This window comes from Ailuropoda melanoleuca, chromosome 3 (genome assembly GCF_002007445.2).
Source record: "Ailuropoda melanoleuca isolate Jingjing chromosome 3, ASM200744v2, whole genome shotgun sequence".
Taxonomy (NCBI): domain Eukaryota; kingdom Metazoa; phylum Chordata; class Mammalia; order Carnivora; family Ursidae; genus Ailuropoda; species Ailuropoda melanoleuca.
In genome coordinates this window covers 106,164,896-106,179,537 of record NC_048220.1, presented here as the reverse complement: position 1 = coordinate 106,179,537, position 14,642 = coordinate 106,164,896, and the positions used below count along the sequence as shown (strand labels likewise).

Here is a 14,642-nt window from a genome sequence, read left to right as displayed (position 1 = left end):
AAGATGGTTTCAACATTAGAAAATACACTAATGTAATTTGTTCCTGTACAGTTTAGTGGGAAAAAAACCCACATGATTATTTCAGTAGATATAAAAAGGGCTTTCATTATCATTCAACACCCATTTATAATACAACTCTTAGTAAACTGAGAATAATAGGACTCTTTCTGGTACTCGGTGTTTTTTAAAAAAATCGCATAGATTGCTGAACTCTCTCCCATGATCATGCTGAGAGGTCTGGTCTCCATGCACAGGTATGGAGTGCCCCATGAGAGTGCTGGTAGTAGCAGTGGGGGGTGAGCTTTCCACCACTGAACTGCACAGTGATCGAGAGAGGACTGTAACATGAAGTGTCTCTTTAGGCCTTGGACCTGCAGCTCACCTGTTCACCACCAGGGGTGGTGCGGGCCCTCTAGAGAAAAGCTTGGGTGCATTTTGGCATGGCCAGCTGAGCCTGTTAGGGACTTAATGCATATTCCTCCTTTTCTTCCCAATTAAAAAAAGTATACATTTTGATCACATATCCCATTTGAAGAATGCTGGTACATAACAAGATACACGAAAGCATGCTTTCTGGAGTCTTCTAAGTGTTCTTTGTAGATAAAATGGCCGATAAAAAATTTTGCTTTTGTGTGTTATCTCACCAAGAGGCTATTTCTCCGACTCATTCCGATCTGCTTGTCTAATGGTAATCTAATGGCAGTGTTAGTAGTGACCCAGCTAGAATTCATTGAGCGTGTTACTACATATGCCAAGTTCTTAACGCTGTGCTCAGTGCTTGACTTCTCACCCCAACCCTGTGAGATTTTTGTAGATGAAGGGATTGAAGCTCAGGGGTTTTATTCACACTTACCCAGCCAGGAGGGGTAGAGCTGGGACTTGACCTTGGTCTGACTGTCTGACTCCAGAGTCTGAGCTCATAAGCACTGCCATGCTCGCCAGCAACTCCTGGGACTCTGAGCCCAAGTTTTTCTTTTTTTAAAAAAACACACATCTAGCTGCAGAGACCATTTGGTTTTCAGAAGTAAACAGATGCGCATCTCCCCGCAAAAGCTCATGTCTCCTAGTCCTGCCTGGCATCTGCCTTGTCTGATCAAGGATCTTTCTCACAGAAGGGAGTAGAATTCCTTCACTCTTGGTATGCATGTCTCTTCTCTTCTATGGTACTGGGTATGTCTTTCTAGAGACCAGGGCTTACTTTATTTTCTCCCTTTTATGTGTGCAGAGTGGTGTGATGCATGGGCGGAGAAGCAGGTAGAGGGCGTTCCGAAGTCAGTGAGAGGAAACAAGAAGTTATTGAACAACACTCAGATTGGCAGTTGTCCAGGAAGAGACTATCTGATGGCCTCTCCCCTTGGGGAACGTATAGAGGAGGACCCTCTGGACTGATGACAGTCCCTGCATCAGTTTGTGTGCCCAGCAGCACACTCAGTTAGCATTCCTGTCCCCTTGTTTGTGGAGAGGGTAGGCTCAGTAGCTGTGAGGTGTGCTATGTGCTCACAGTGCACTAGCATCATGGGTGGTGGAGAGCACACTGCTTGGGCTTTGGAACTACACTTTAGTTCACATTCGTATTCTGCCCCTTCCTGCAGTAGTCTCGCCTCAGACAGCCCCACCTCAGACAGCCCCACAGACTTGTGCAGTAGTTAATCAGACAGTGTTTGACCCGTAACAGGTATTCAGTGGTAGCTCCCCTTTCCTGGCAGGTCAGGGAAAGGACTTGAACAAAGGCAGATGCAGAAGGGACTGAGGGCTGTTCAGGTATTGCGGAGAGCTGTGGTATGGGGGAGAGGAATGTGGGCAAAAGGCAGTTAGGTACTAAGATACCAGAATTGGGGGCGGGCGCCCTGGCAGCGTGTGGCTATCTGATACCACCCCCACCTTGTTGTCCCGAATGGATCAAGAAGGTGGGCTCTTGTGTTGTTAATGCCCTGTGGCTCCTGTAGTTTGATCTTTTTTATCCTGACCTTTTAGTTCACCTGGCCTGAGTTCTTGGGCCCGAGTGAGGTAAACGTGGAGGACTTTTGGGCCACGATGGAGACAGAGGTGATTGAGCAAGTGGCCTTCCCTGCCAGCATCCCTATCACCAAGTTTGATGCCTCTGTTATTGCTCCCTTCTTCCCACCACTCATGAGAGGAGCTGTGGTTGTCAACACTGAGAAGGACAAAAACCTGGATGTGCAGCCAGTACCTGGTAAGACCACCTGGCGGCTGACTCGGGTCAGGGAAGGCTCCCATCCAGAGTCCGAACATTTCTGTGGCCAGACAGTATCAGTGGCAGAGGGGGGCGGGGGCAGGCTCACATAGAGGGCTCATTTAAGAAAGATAATGACAAGATGTGACAAAATTCCTTAGGGTTTGAAGTCAAGGTGCAGAGTTTTAAAGAGCTGCCAGCCAACATTCACAAAACAGTACATTTCCTTACCAAGTGGAATGTATTTTGTTTTATTTCATTTTTAAAATTCTGGTTATGACCCACTGAGATGATTTTATAAGTATTTAACATGTTGTGATCCACTGGTTCTCAAACGGTGTTTCCTGACATTAGATGCTGAGGTCCCACCTCATACTTGCTATTGCAAGGCCCAGAAATTGATTTTCTTTTTTAAGACCCCACATGGTTCACTGGTGGTTAGGCAGGTTCAGGAACACAGTGTAAAGAGAGCGTTTTTGAAATGAGACCTACTGCTCATCGTGTTGCTGCCCTTGTGGTAAGCCTCTGGGATCTTGCTTTTGAAAAACCTTAAAAGATTAAAAGCTTACCCATTTTGGGATTATTTGCAAGGGAGCTCTGCCTGATCTCTCCCCTAGATGTTCAGGGGCAGAAAGCAGTTCTGAGAGACTTCATGTATCCGCAGAAGTGCGAAGACTGGCCTCGAGTCCCCCTCCCTCAGCACCTAGGGCAGTGCTCAGGGCAGAGCCGCTTGCCCTGCTTGCCGGACTTGCCCTCGTCCCCGGGTTCTCCCCCTCACGCACAAGGGCCTCCCTTGAGCAGGGCCGTCTCTTGCAGGCCACGGCAGCGCCCTGGTGAGGCTGCTCCACGAGGGTGCCTGCAAGCTCGAGGAGATTGGCTCCTACAGTGAGGAGGAGCTGCGGCACCTGCTGAGGCAGTGCGGCATCCCCTTTGGGACAGAAGACTCCAAGGTGAGTGGCGGGGGCAGCAGCGCCAAGAGGGACTTAGGGAGCAGGCAGGGCGTCTGCTTTCTGGGCAACGAGATGAGCCACCTGTGACAAGTGCCTGTGTTGGACACAAGGTGCCAGCGGGCAGGGAGGCCTGGGAGATCGTCCACAGCCAGGTCACGGTAGGTATGCGAGGCCTTCCCTCCAGTCGGTTCCTCTGGTGAAGGTAGCGGGTCCAGACTCTGGGGTCAGGAATCCTGGCTCCCCCACTGACTGGGTGCGACCTTGGGTAAGCTGCCTTTCCTCGCTCAGCCTTGTTTTCCTGGTTTACAAAGTGAAAATAACCAAAATACTGACCTGACTAGGTTGTTGTAAGGAAGGCACTTTGCAGTGTGTGGTTATCACTTCTCCAGGCCCTAGAGAAGGAGTGTCGTTACATCGGGGGGGGGGCAGTGTGTGTGTTAGCCATACATTATCCACTTTTCTTCATACTAATGTCCTATCGAAAACTTCATGCTTCCTTCAAGTTCAGACTCAAATATTAGCTTCTCTTTGAAGCATCCCCTGCCCTTTGAAAAGTAGGAAGACCCTCAGGCCTCAAGGTGGCACCTAGATCACTCTGGCTGCCTCTCTCTGGGACCTGGTCCTCTCAGGGCCTCAGAATTCCCAACTGTACCTAGAAGACATTAAGCTAGTGAGGCTCCAAGGTACACTCTGGCCTTGACAGTTTATTCTTTTGCTTTGGGTATTAAAGTAAGAATTTGGTGCCGCACACCAGGCCTGGTCCCTTAGCATTTACTGCTTTGTTTTTAATCTCGTCCTGCTCCAGGAACAGCTCTGCTTCTCCTTGTTGGCCCTGTATGAATCTGTACAGAATGGAACCAGAGCTAGACAACCCCCACCTCATCTCACAGGGGGTAAAATCTACAAGGTGTGCCCCCATCAGGTAAGGGGATGCTAAGGAGGAGCTGGGGGTGAATTTGTCCATGTCAGATTGCCCTCACAGAAAATCTTATTGATCCAGCTCATTCTGTGGGGTCTGACACTTAGGTCACTGGGCAGCCTGTGGAATAGGTCCTTAGGGGTCAGGTGCCACTTTTTGGACTAGGAAGGGAGCCTGGGTCATCATCAATGAGTATGAAGCACCCTTTCACATCCTGGCCCTGCGTCAGCTGTTGAGGGTACAGAGATGAGCAGTGAAGATGTCATTCTTCTCAAGTTGACCTCATTTTTTTTTTTTAATATTTTATTTATTTGACAGAGATAGAGACAGCCAGCGAGAGAGGGAACACAAGCAGGGGGAGTGGGAGAGGAAGAAGCAGGCTCATAGCAGAGGAGCCTGATGTGGGGCTCGATCCCATAATGCCAGGATCACGCCCTGAGCCGAAGGCAGACGCTTAACCGCTGTGCCACCCAGGCGCCCCTAAGTTGACCTCATTTTACAGGGGAAATAGAGCCACCATGGCTTAGGGCACTAGCTCTGAGGGAACTAGACAAAGCCCTGAGATAGAAGGCAACAGAGAGGGTCCAGCTGTCTGGGGTAGCCAGAGAAGGCTGAGAGCCCAATGATGAGTTATAGAAAGAATGTTCAGCAAAGGGAAGGGTGACAATTTTAAGTCCTGAGTGGGGAAGCCTGGTGAGCCCAGAAGAGGAAGGTTGGAGGGGTGACCAGAGACCAGATCATGTAGAGCTTTGTAGGCCACAGTAGCAGTCTGGGTTTCCCTCTGGGAGTGGCGAGGGGCCTACTGGACAGTTCTGAGTGGGAACTGGGGAGGACATAGTTCTGATTTTGATTTAAGGAGAGTATGCCTCATGTCTGTAGAGCGCGGACAGGGTAGGCACTGGGATAGCTCTAGGAGGGTTGACAAAGCAGGCCCAGGAAGATACTGGGGTTGAAAACGCCCTGAACAGGTACTAAATGGGGGAGGGATTGCTAGCAGAGCCTTCGGTTCCCTCAGGTGCATGAGTGGGCATGGGACTGGCTGTCAAAAGAAAATCCAATTATCAACTTCTTCAGCCAAAGCTGAGTGTGAGGGTCAGACTGGATGCCTTTCCCCTGACAGAACAGAGCCTGCTCAGAGGACTGTGTTCATGTGGCTGGGGACTGTCTCGTGAGAAGCTCTTGACCACCCGGGGCCATGAGAGTTAACGGAGCCTCAGGGCTGTGATGGCGAGCAGTATTACTAGGAGGCGATAACTAAGACTGGTGGGGGTGAAGGGTAGGGAGGTGGAGGCAGATGCAGGATTCCCCACTATACACAGAGCTCCCCCTCCCCAGCAGTGAAGTGGCGTATGGGGAGCACTGTCCGTGGAGGTGTTTACTAGTCTACACTGAGGTTCCCATGTGGGCAGCATATCTAGTTCTTGTGGGGAGCTGCTCAAAATACAGATGCTCAGACCCCACCCCCAGAGGCTAATTCCTTGGGTTTGGGGTAGGGTCAAAGGAGAGGAACCTCCGTCTCTAACCAGCTGTCAGCTGCCAGTGCTGTGTAGCTGGGAATTGGAGCCCCAGGACTGGAGAGGATTCTTGGTAAGGCAGTGTGGAGGGTGGGGTTTGGAGTAGATGCCCTTGGGGGCCTCTCTGCCTCCGTTGAAGACCAGATGCTCCCAGCTATATTCTCTCAGGAAGTCAGGGATGAGCTGGTGACTTCATTTAAGGACAGAAATAGGAAAGCAGAATGTGATGGACTCTGGCCCGATGGCCATGGCTTTAGTCAAAAAACCTGATTATTCACCTTCATGGGAAGAAGACTCAACTCTGTCTGCTGATTGGCTGCTTAACCCTCTGCTATGCCCTCCATCTCCCTGCTCAGGTGATCTGTGGCTCCAAGTATCTTGTGCGTGGCGAGAGTGCCCGCGACCATGTGGATCTGCTTGTCTCTTCCCGCCATTGGCCACCTGTCTACATGGTAGACATGGCCACACCAGTGGCCCTGTGTGCTGACCTCTGCTACCCAGAGCTGACCAACCAGATGTGGGGGAGGAACCAAGGCTGTTTCTCTAGCCCCTCAGAGCCACCTGTGGTGAGTTCCCTTCTGAGGAACTGGAATAAATCCCACAGACTGACCATGTCTCACCTCCTGGTTGTTGGGGAAGGCTTTCTGGGAACCATCTCCAGCATCCTTTGTCTCCACTAGTATTTCGTCTTGATGGCCTGAGCCAGCATTTATTCCACAGATTTTTACTGACCAAGCCCTGTGTGTGTGAGGCCCCAGCATGTCACTTAGGAGTGCCCAGGGTGTCCCAGACTACAGGTATTTTGGGATCACAGGGGTTGCCTTCCAGATAAGCCTAAGAAATTGCTGTCTTTGGGAGACCTTGTGCGCACTAGTGTACTGAAGGCCCTGACCAGTCGGGTCTTGGGTCTGCCCATGAAGGTACTGCATGGCATACCTGTTGTGATCTGGAGGCACAGAGTCTTAGAAAACCCCATGTATCCGACCCTCTCCTTTTAGTAAAAGGTAAAGTAAGGGCCAGAGAGGGCAGATGGACTTAGCCAGCATCATGGAACAGATAAGTGGCAGAGCCCTTGTCTCTGTATTTTGGTGCTTTGTACCAGACCAGTGATTCCTACCAGACATACATGCCGTTTGCTGGGAAGAGATGTTAGGACTGGCAACAGGAAGAAGGGGACGTTATTGTCATCACTGAACCTTTGCCTTATTTCCTGGGACTCACTGGCTCTGTGAGCTTGTTCCTGACACTGCCGAAAGGCAACAGCCTCAGTTAGAGCCCCACTTTCCACTCCCCTGCAGCCCCAGCCAGAATTGACTAGGCATGGTAATAAGCAATAGCAGCTCAGGTAATCGAGCATCTGTTCTGGGAGGTGGCCACTGTGACTGTCCCTGTCTTCACAGGGAGAGAGAAGCACAGAGGAAGAGGAGAGGGGACTTGCCCCAGGAGGTGTGAACATGGGTGGTGACGTGAGGGTTTAAATGGGGCTGACTGACACACACACACCCCCCCTTCACTCTCACCCACCCCCCGGCTTCTACCATACACATTCCCTAATGTTGGAGTGGTTTCTTCTCTCTCCTCTAGAGCGTGTCATGCCCGGAGCTCTCGGACCAGCATTATGCTGTGGACATGATGGAGGCTGAGCAGTCTGTCCAGCACCCAGTCACCAAGACTGCCACACGCCACATTGTCCATGTAGACACACAGCCCGGTCCTGGTGACCCCAGCACTGGGCACCACTCTTCAGCCCTGTGCCCTGAGCTGGCGCCCTACGCAGCCCTCCTGGCCTCCATCGCAGACAGCAGACCAAACAGTGTCCGCCAGCGGCCCATTGCCTTTGACAATGCCACCCACTATTACCTCTACAACCGCCTCATGGACTTCCTCACCAGCCGCGAAATTGTCAACCGGCAGATCCATGACATTGTGCAGAGCTGCCAGCCTGGCGAGGTGGTCATCCGAGACACCCTCTACCGCCTTGGGGTAGCTCAGATCAAGACAGAGGCAGAGGAGGAGGGTGAGGAAGAGGGGGTGGCTGCAGTGACAGTCTAAGCCAGGCTGTTGTACAGGGACTGCACCATCTCAAGCCATAGTGAGGCCCTGGCCCGAGGCAGATCCGTCCAGGGGACCCGCAGGAGCGTTCACCTTTGGGGAGGCCTCTGACGCTGGGACTGACCAAAGAGCTTCCATTTCCTGAGCACGGTGGGGCCCGGGATCCGTGGTTCTAAACCTTCAGGGGTCAGGAGAAGCACCAGGACACTCCTTACTAGCCCCGAGAGAGCACTTGGGGGACATAGTGTGTTCAACAGAGGGGAAGGGAGGCTGAGGGAATGCTGGTAGCCAGTGGCTTCCCTGGGGCCTCCTGCAAGTCAGGGTGGAGGTCCTGGGGTAGGCGAAGGCGGAGTCCAGCGCTGGGTGGGAAGGCTGCTGAGGTATCTCTTCCAGCCAGTGGGGAGTGCGCCTTCCAGCCCCTGCAGCCACACAACTTCCTTAGCCTGTTGCCTTTGACTTGGGGCCTTGGAGGCCTCGTTAGCTCTAGGGGTCCCTTTGGGCTCTTGATTTTCCCAGAGGAGGGATGCATTTCCCTTCTACTCTTCCTGCACCCAAATTTGGGGGAAGCTGAGGAGGGGAGAAACAGCCACAGCTTTCTTCCAGGACTGTCTTCTCTGCCCTGAGCTTTGAGGAAGAGGATCCCCTTCCTCCTTTCCCTGGCCACTGCTGCTGCACCCTACATCCTTTCTGGGCCCTGGACCCTCACCACAGAGGGGATGTGGCCTGTTGGCTTGACATAACCTGGCGGCAGTAGGAAAAACTCCCTTCTGTGAAGGGGAAGCAGACTGGGCCATAAGGAAACAGCAGGACTGGCTCAAGTGCCTAAGGTTTGCTTAGGGCACGGGAATTGGCCGTGTGTTATTTAATTTATTGAGAGGAGTGGAGTAGGTGGCTTTTTTCCCCTCCTTCCCCGCCAAGAATAAAATTTATTAAGTTATCTGTTTTGGTGAAGCAAGAATCAATTCCATGCTCATTGTGTGGGGCACAGTGTGGTCGAGCACCTGAGGTGCTGAGTTGGTCACTCGACATGGAGGTGGATGGGAGAGGCCCCAGGGAAGCCGTAGGCCCCCGAGTGGCACAGAGAATCAGAGGCCAGCTGTGTTAATGCTGTTAGTTTAATGACTGAGACATCCCGCAGGGCTACTGTTAGTTACGGGGAGTCAGCTTGGTGGAGTGCATGCTGCTTGCTTGGTGTGGCCAGCCACACAGGCCCCTGTCTTCCAGCTTGGAATGACGGGGGACTGGGCAGAACCCCGAACTTTTAGCTGCCACCTGGCTCATTGTAGCGACCAGATCCGGGGTGGGTGGGGCCGTAGAGACAAGGCCAGAGGGACTAGGAGGTACAGTTCATTCTTAGAAAGGAGTCACCCTGCTGTGAGGTGCCTGAGCCAGGCACAGTCTCTGAGCACCTGTCTGTTCTTGCCATTTCACTCGACTACAGAGGGGGTCCTTCTGCTCTGCCAAGGCCCAAGGAGCCTGGTCTTCTCAGCGTTGGGGCACTTGGTAGGCACAAAACCGGTCCATTTCCAATGAGATAACGGGGAGTCGGGAAGGGGAGTTTCCTGGAAGTGGGAACAAGGTGAGGAGAGTAAGCTGGGGGTTCTCCCAGTTGGCATAGCGAACATGAGGCCATAGCATTGAGAACAGTGGGCGGGGGGCTCAGCCCTAGCCCCTGACTGGCAGTGATGGCCCAGGCCCTGGCAGCGGGGTCCTCCCCAAACTCCTGTGGGTTTCACGTTCCTGAGTTTGAGAGCTGGGCCTGGCTGTTGAGTGAAAGGACCAAGGGCAGAGTCTGTAGGTTCTCCCCGCGGTTCCCCCGCCGCGGTGGAGTGGAAGCTTGAAGGATGGGGAAAGCAGTGCTTCCTGGCTGTCCCCTCAGCAGAACTGGTAGTTGTTGGGCTGCAGCAGGGGCTGGGCGATGTCCCCCTGCTCACAGCAGGCCAGGTGCTCGCTGGAGCTCTCCTCCTCTGGCTCGCTACTGCTGCCGCCGCCACTGCTGCTGCTTGGCAAGTTGGTGTAGTCCTGAGGGTGCGAGAGGCCAGGGGTGGTCAGTCCTGACCACTCAGGCCCAGCCCGGCCTGCTGCAGCCAGCCACTCACCCCGAGGCTGGCCCCACTCACCGGCTCTCTCCTGTCCACTTGGGCCTGCTCCTGGAGGAGGGAGCAGATCTGCTGGAAGGTGGGTCTGCGGGTAGGCTCCAGGGCCCAGCAGGCCTGCATGATGCTGTATCTGAGACAGGACAGAAGCTGCCCGTGGGTCTGGGGAGCATGACCCATACACCTGTGCACACACACGCACACACCCTGCAGTCTTGCCCAGCAGAGGTCCTGAAGCCTAGTGAGAAGTGAGCCTGACACAAGACCTGTGCGAAGTCCTTGACGTGCATTGTCTTACTCAATCTCCCCAGTAGCCCTTGGAAGGTATTTTCATCACGCCCATTTGACAACTGAAAGGAGAAAAAGCTCAGAAATGCTCTCTTGCCCAAGCTCCTAGAACTGAGAAGGGGCGCTCTTGCTGCCTGCAGGTAGGTTTGACAGGGCTGAGAGATGAGTGAGTGGCTGACTGTAGCAAGAGACGAACAGGGCAGGTGGGCTGCAGGGGCTGTGTCACCGGTGAGCCGGCAGGCAGCGAGTACCTGGCTGGGTGCGGGGCGGCTGTGTTGAGAGTGGCTGGGGAAAGGGGCCCTGGGTGAATTCGTGGCCCGCTGGTCCGTGCAAAGGCCGTGGCAAGGGTAGGGAGTCAGTGGCTCGTGGTGGGCTGGCAGTAGTGAGGTGGTTGAGAGGCTGCAGTGGCTGGCCGGGTGTACAACGAAGGACTGGCCAACACCACAGATTGCCAGGACAGAAGAAATGACAGGAGCCTTCCTTGAGGTTGCAATAAGAGAGTCTGATTTAAAAATCTATCATTTGAGTTAGGACCAGTCCTACTTAGGAGTCCTTGGAGCACATCCTCTAAGCTACCTGGGAAACCAGTGGAAACCTTGAACTCACTCGGAAAAGGGCTTGGTTTGGCCCACTGTGGGGGAGATAATGCCTGGCCCTGGAACACTGGACAGGGAGACTGGGCCCACACACACACTTCCGTCCCCTTCAACCAAAGCCTGGGGTGTCCTCTTTTCTTCCCGGGGTCTGTCACTTACATATTCTTTGGGGCGAACACAGGCTGGGCCATTTGGTATCCATCCTTCACCAGTTTATAGAACTTGCTGTTCACCAGGATACCAGGGTAGGGGTTCAGCCCTGCAAAGGCCAAGATCATGTAGGAGATCACGCTCAGGGCACATCTTCACCTGCCCCCACACCCACATTACATCTTGGCCAGCCGGGGCTACGAAGAGTTGCAAAGGGCATAGGCTTCTGTGGAACTGGGGAGCCTTCATCCAGGCTTCATCGCACCCCACAGAGAATTCTAGCACGAGCTTTGGAATAAGAGGTTAGAGTTGCTCGTTGAAGGGCTTCGCCCATGTCCCTGTGCCTAGTGCTCCAGAAGTGGGACATGTACATCATGAGGGAGAACCATGGGCAGAAGCAACAACTGCTCGGGCAGGCAGAGGAGGGAAGAGCCCGGACGGAATGCCGGGCAGCAGGGAGCATCTGTCCAGCCCACGCAGGAGCTGCGCCGCTCGGTTTTCAGACGCCTTGCCCATCATTTCACTCCCACCAGCCTTTGCTCTGCCCTGGGTGCCGAGTATCCTTGACTGGTTTCCTCTACGAGGTATAGGACACCGTGGTAACCCAACATGAGTCATCCCCAGGCAGAGCCTGCCCTGGGCCGGTGGCTCACCGAGTGAGAAGATTTCCCAAAGCAGGATGCCATAGGACCAGACGTCGCTCTGAACCGTGTAGACACAGTCGAAGATGCTCTCTGGAGCCATCCACTTCACGGGCAGGCGGGCCTGGCACAGCAGACCCCAGTCACCTCGGACCCAGGCTCACCGCCCCCTCCCCAGCCCAGCCCACCCTCCACAGCACTCACATTGCCCTTGACGATGTAGTTGGAGTCATTCATGATGTCCCTGGCCAGCCCAAAGTCCCCAATCTTGGCCACACGCCCACTGGTCAGCAGGACGTTTCGGGCTGCCACGTCCCGGTGGATGCACTGAAGGGAAGCGCTTGCAGGGTTAGTCTCAGCCCCTCCCCTACTTGAGCCCGGGGTGCAGGGGGAGCAGCCAGGGCCCTAGAAGGCCTTGGGCTCCTCATTGAGGGAGTCCTGAGCAGCGGCTGCTGACTGAGAGCTAGGCAATCCGCTGGGGCAGGAGCAATGAGCCCTGGCGCTGGGAACAGCCCCTGCACCCCTCCCCACTACCAGTTACGAATAACAGCAGCTGCCACCTCCAGGGCTCTACCGTGCCAGGCTCTTCTCTAAGCATCTGCACACATTATAGCCCTGTTTTGCCCTCAAGACAACCCCGTGATTGTGCCCATTTTTATAGGTATAGAAACTGAGGCTCAGAGAATTGCAATAGTTGCTTAAAGTCACACAGCAAATGGCAGAGCCAACAACCCAGTTCTGGACTCGCAAATCTGCCGTAAGGAGGACGGTCACAGCTCCCACCTGCTGGGAACTTCGTGGGTTGAGTGTTTTGTACATGTCTTTTCATACCCTCAACAACCACTCAGGGAGCTTCCTTTATCAGCCCCACAAGACTTTGGGCTTCACAAAGGGACACAATGGTTGTCTGTTCACACTGTTGACCAAAACCGAAGTAATAAAGCCTGTTCTTGGAAATGGGGTCCTCCATAGCCTGCTGCACGCCAGGGAGATGGGTCTGCTCAGGCTGGGGCTCCCATGGTCCCGTGGTGGGGTAACTCTCAGCCATAGGTTTCTCCCGCTCGCTCCTAGAGGCTGTGTGGCTGCGGCCCTCTTGCCCTCTGGCACTCTGGCTCCTTGGCTCCGTCATATGCTCCCCTTTCCTCCCCTTCATCCTCAGTCATCCAGCCTCACATTGGGGGGGGGTCAGCTGCCTCCCACCCTCCTGAGTGACCACACTCAGACCCAGTTTATAACTCACGTTCTTGGAAGCAAGGAAGGCCATGCCCTGGGCCACCTGGCTCGAGAAGTGGAGCAGGTCCCGCAGTTCCAGCGGTCGCCCATCCTCCTTGTCCAGGTCTGGTGTGGGAAGAGGTGTCAGGGCAGCCCTGCCACACCCCTCCCCCTCCCTGTCCAGCCCCCAGTCACCCCTCTCCTCTGCCCCTCCCCCTCCTGCAACCCAGGAACTCCTCACCTTGTTCAGAGAAGGAGTCATTTGAAGAAGAAGTAGAGACAGGCCTCATCTCCACATAGGTGTCTACACCCTGGCTGGAGAAGCCGCTGTCCCTATATAGGAGAGAGGGTTGGGGGGAGGGTGAGTCCCTACTGCTACACTACCCAGCTCAGGCCTTGACCTCCAGCTCCCCATGGCTTCTCCAATCAGCAGGGAAGGACAGGGACCTCAAGGTCCACTTGAACATTCCTTTCTGACAAGGAATCCCCCTGCTGCCTCGTGTGTGTGATCATTGATCTCTGCTAAGCCATCCAGGGAGGAAACACAATTTGTTCTATCTTCGGCAGCTCTCTGCCTATTAGAAAGTTCTTACTGTTCCTAATGCTAATCTGCCCCTGGGATTTTCCTTCTGCTGGTCCTTGCTCTGCCCTCAAGGGCCACAGAGAATGAGGCTCCCTTTCCCCATAATAGCCCTGCAGGGATTCTAGGGCCCCATCTTTGAGCCTTCTCTGTCTGGACAGTGGTTCTCACCACTGACTTCACATTCAATTACTGGGGGAGTTGTCAACACTCCCTGTACCTGATCACCTCAGAAATCAGGGGCAAAACCCAATCGTTCACACTCTGAAATTTCTCCAGGCGATTCCAGTTAAGGTTAAGGCCTGGGTTAAGGCCACGGGTCTAGAGGTCTAAACCAATTCACGAGCATATGATTCGCCTGGGTGGTCTTACTTAAATGCTGATTCTGACTCAGCAGGTCTGGTGGCCTGAGCTCCTGCATTTCTGACAGCTCTCAGGTGATGCCTGTGAGCTCAGGCTTTGAGTCACAGTTGGAGAAAGCACTTCTCTAGATTGAATAGCCACTACTGCTTCTAATATGCCAACTAGGTTTGATTTCTGGACTCCCCCCTCCCCTCTGCGATGGAGATGTGCACCTTGACAATGCCCACACTCTAGTGTTCCCAGAAAGAGAAGGGGGTGTCTTATTTATGCTTTGACTGTGGCAAAGCGATCCCCTCCCTTGGTTTAGAAACTATACTTCCATTAATGCAGCCTGGGAACCCACCAGCAGGTTTGGTTCACATGCCATCTGCCCTTGAAATCACCTCGCTGAATTCTTTCCCCATCTGCACATTTGAAGATCAGAAGTTAATACTTTACTTCAGTGCTTATTTTGACGGGACCCGGCCTGAGGTTCCAGCCTCTTAGAGGCCCGGGGTGAGCTGCCCTCTGAGGGGACGGCAGAGAACAGAAGAGGAAGCAGATCCTGGCAGCACTCATATTCAAGGATATCGGATGGAACGAAATGGCCTCCTTCCCCTTTTGCCTCCCCAGGCTTGGCAGCTGATGGTGGCTGAGACAAGGGCCCCATGTACACCCTTCTTGTTCTGATCCTGTCTCAGCAGCCTGGCCCTGAGGCCCCACAGCCCCAAGTCTGAGACTTCAGGACAGCAGTGAGGCTCAGGTGAGTACTGGACCAGGAGTCAAGGGAGCAGAGTTCTAGCGTAGGCTCCGCCCCTGCCCCTGACTCATGTGTGACACCAAACTGGCCACTTCCCCTCTCTGGTTCCCCATGTGGCTTTGTCCATCTGCCTCGGGGTGGCTTCCAGGAATCATAGCATTACAGAATGACAGTAGGAAAGACTCTGAGGTTCAACACCCCCCCACCGGATGGCTCGCCCCGGGGAAATTGAGGCCCAAGTAGATCAGGGGCCTGGCACAGTGACAGTGTTTTGCCCCCTCTCTCCCAACAACCAACAGACTCTGTCCGGGTGCTGTGCAGCCTCTGACAGCGTAAGCCCCTGACAGC

At 53.9% G+C, this 14,642-nt stretch overlaps 2 protein-coding genes across 6 annotated transcripts in view; one reads left to right on the top strand and one right to left on the bottom strand.

The window, feature by feature from the left end:
• Positions 1-8,566, top strand: part of HMGXB3 (HMG-box containing 3) — a 46,266-nt gene extending 37,700 nt beyond the window's left edge. For 3 of the 4 annotated variants that reach the window (XM_034656881.1, XM_034656880.1, XM_011223541.3), the window contains 5 exons: positions 1,975-2,194; positions 3,011-3,144; positions 3,950-4,066; positions 5,934-6,143; positions 7,162-8,566. In XM_034656881.1, coding sequence (XP_034512772.1) covers positions 1,975-2,194; positions 3,011-3,144; positions 3,950-4,066; positions 5,934-6,143; positions 7,162-7,629 — 1,149 coding nt within the window. In that variant the 3' untranslated portion in view covers positions 7,630-8,566. The remainder of the gene's footprint in view (positions 1-1,974; positions 2,195-3,010; positions 3,145-3,949; positions 4,067-5,933; positions 6,144-7,161) is intronic. The other variant, XM_034656882.1, reaches the window with a different exon arrangement.
• Positions 8,567-8,726: 160 nt separating this feature from the next.
• Positions 8,727-14,642, bottom strand: part of CSF1R (colony stimulating factor 1 receptor) — a 29,758-nt gene continuing 23,842 nt past the window's right edge. Inside the window, exons 16-22 of one of the 2 annotated variants that reach the window (XM_034656883.1) lie at positions 12,854-12,945; positions 12,641-12,738; positions 11,605-11,727; positions 11,413-11,524; positions 10,769-10,868; positions 9,750-9,858; positions 8,727-9,651 (exon numbers count right to left, since the gene is read on the bottom strand). In XM_034656883.1, the coding sequence (XP_034512774.1) occupies positions 9,505-9,651; positions 9,750-9,858; positions 10,769-10,868; positions 11,413-11,524; positions 11,605-11,727; positions 12,641-12,738; positions 12,854-12,945 (781 nt within the window). In that variant the 3' untranslated portion in view covers positions 8,727-9,504. The remainder of the gene's footprint in view (positions 9,652-9,749; positions 9,859-10,768; positions 10,869-11,412; positions 11,525-11,604; positions 11,728-12,640; positions 12,739-12,853; positions 12,946-14,642) is intronic. The other variant, XM_002918147.4, reaches the window with a different exon arrangement.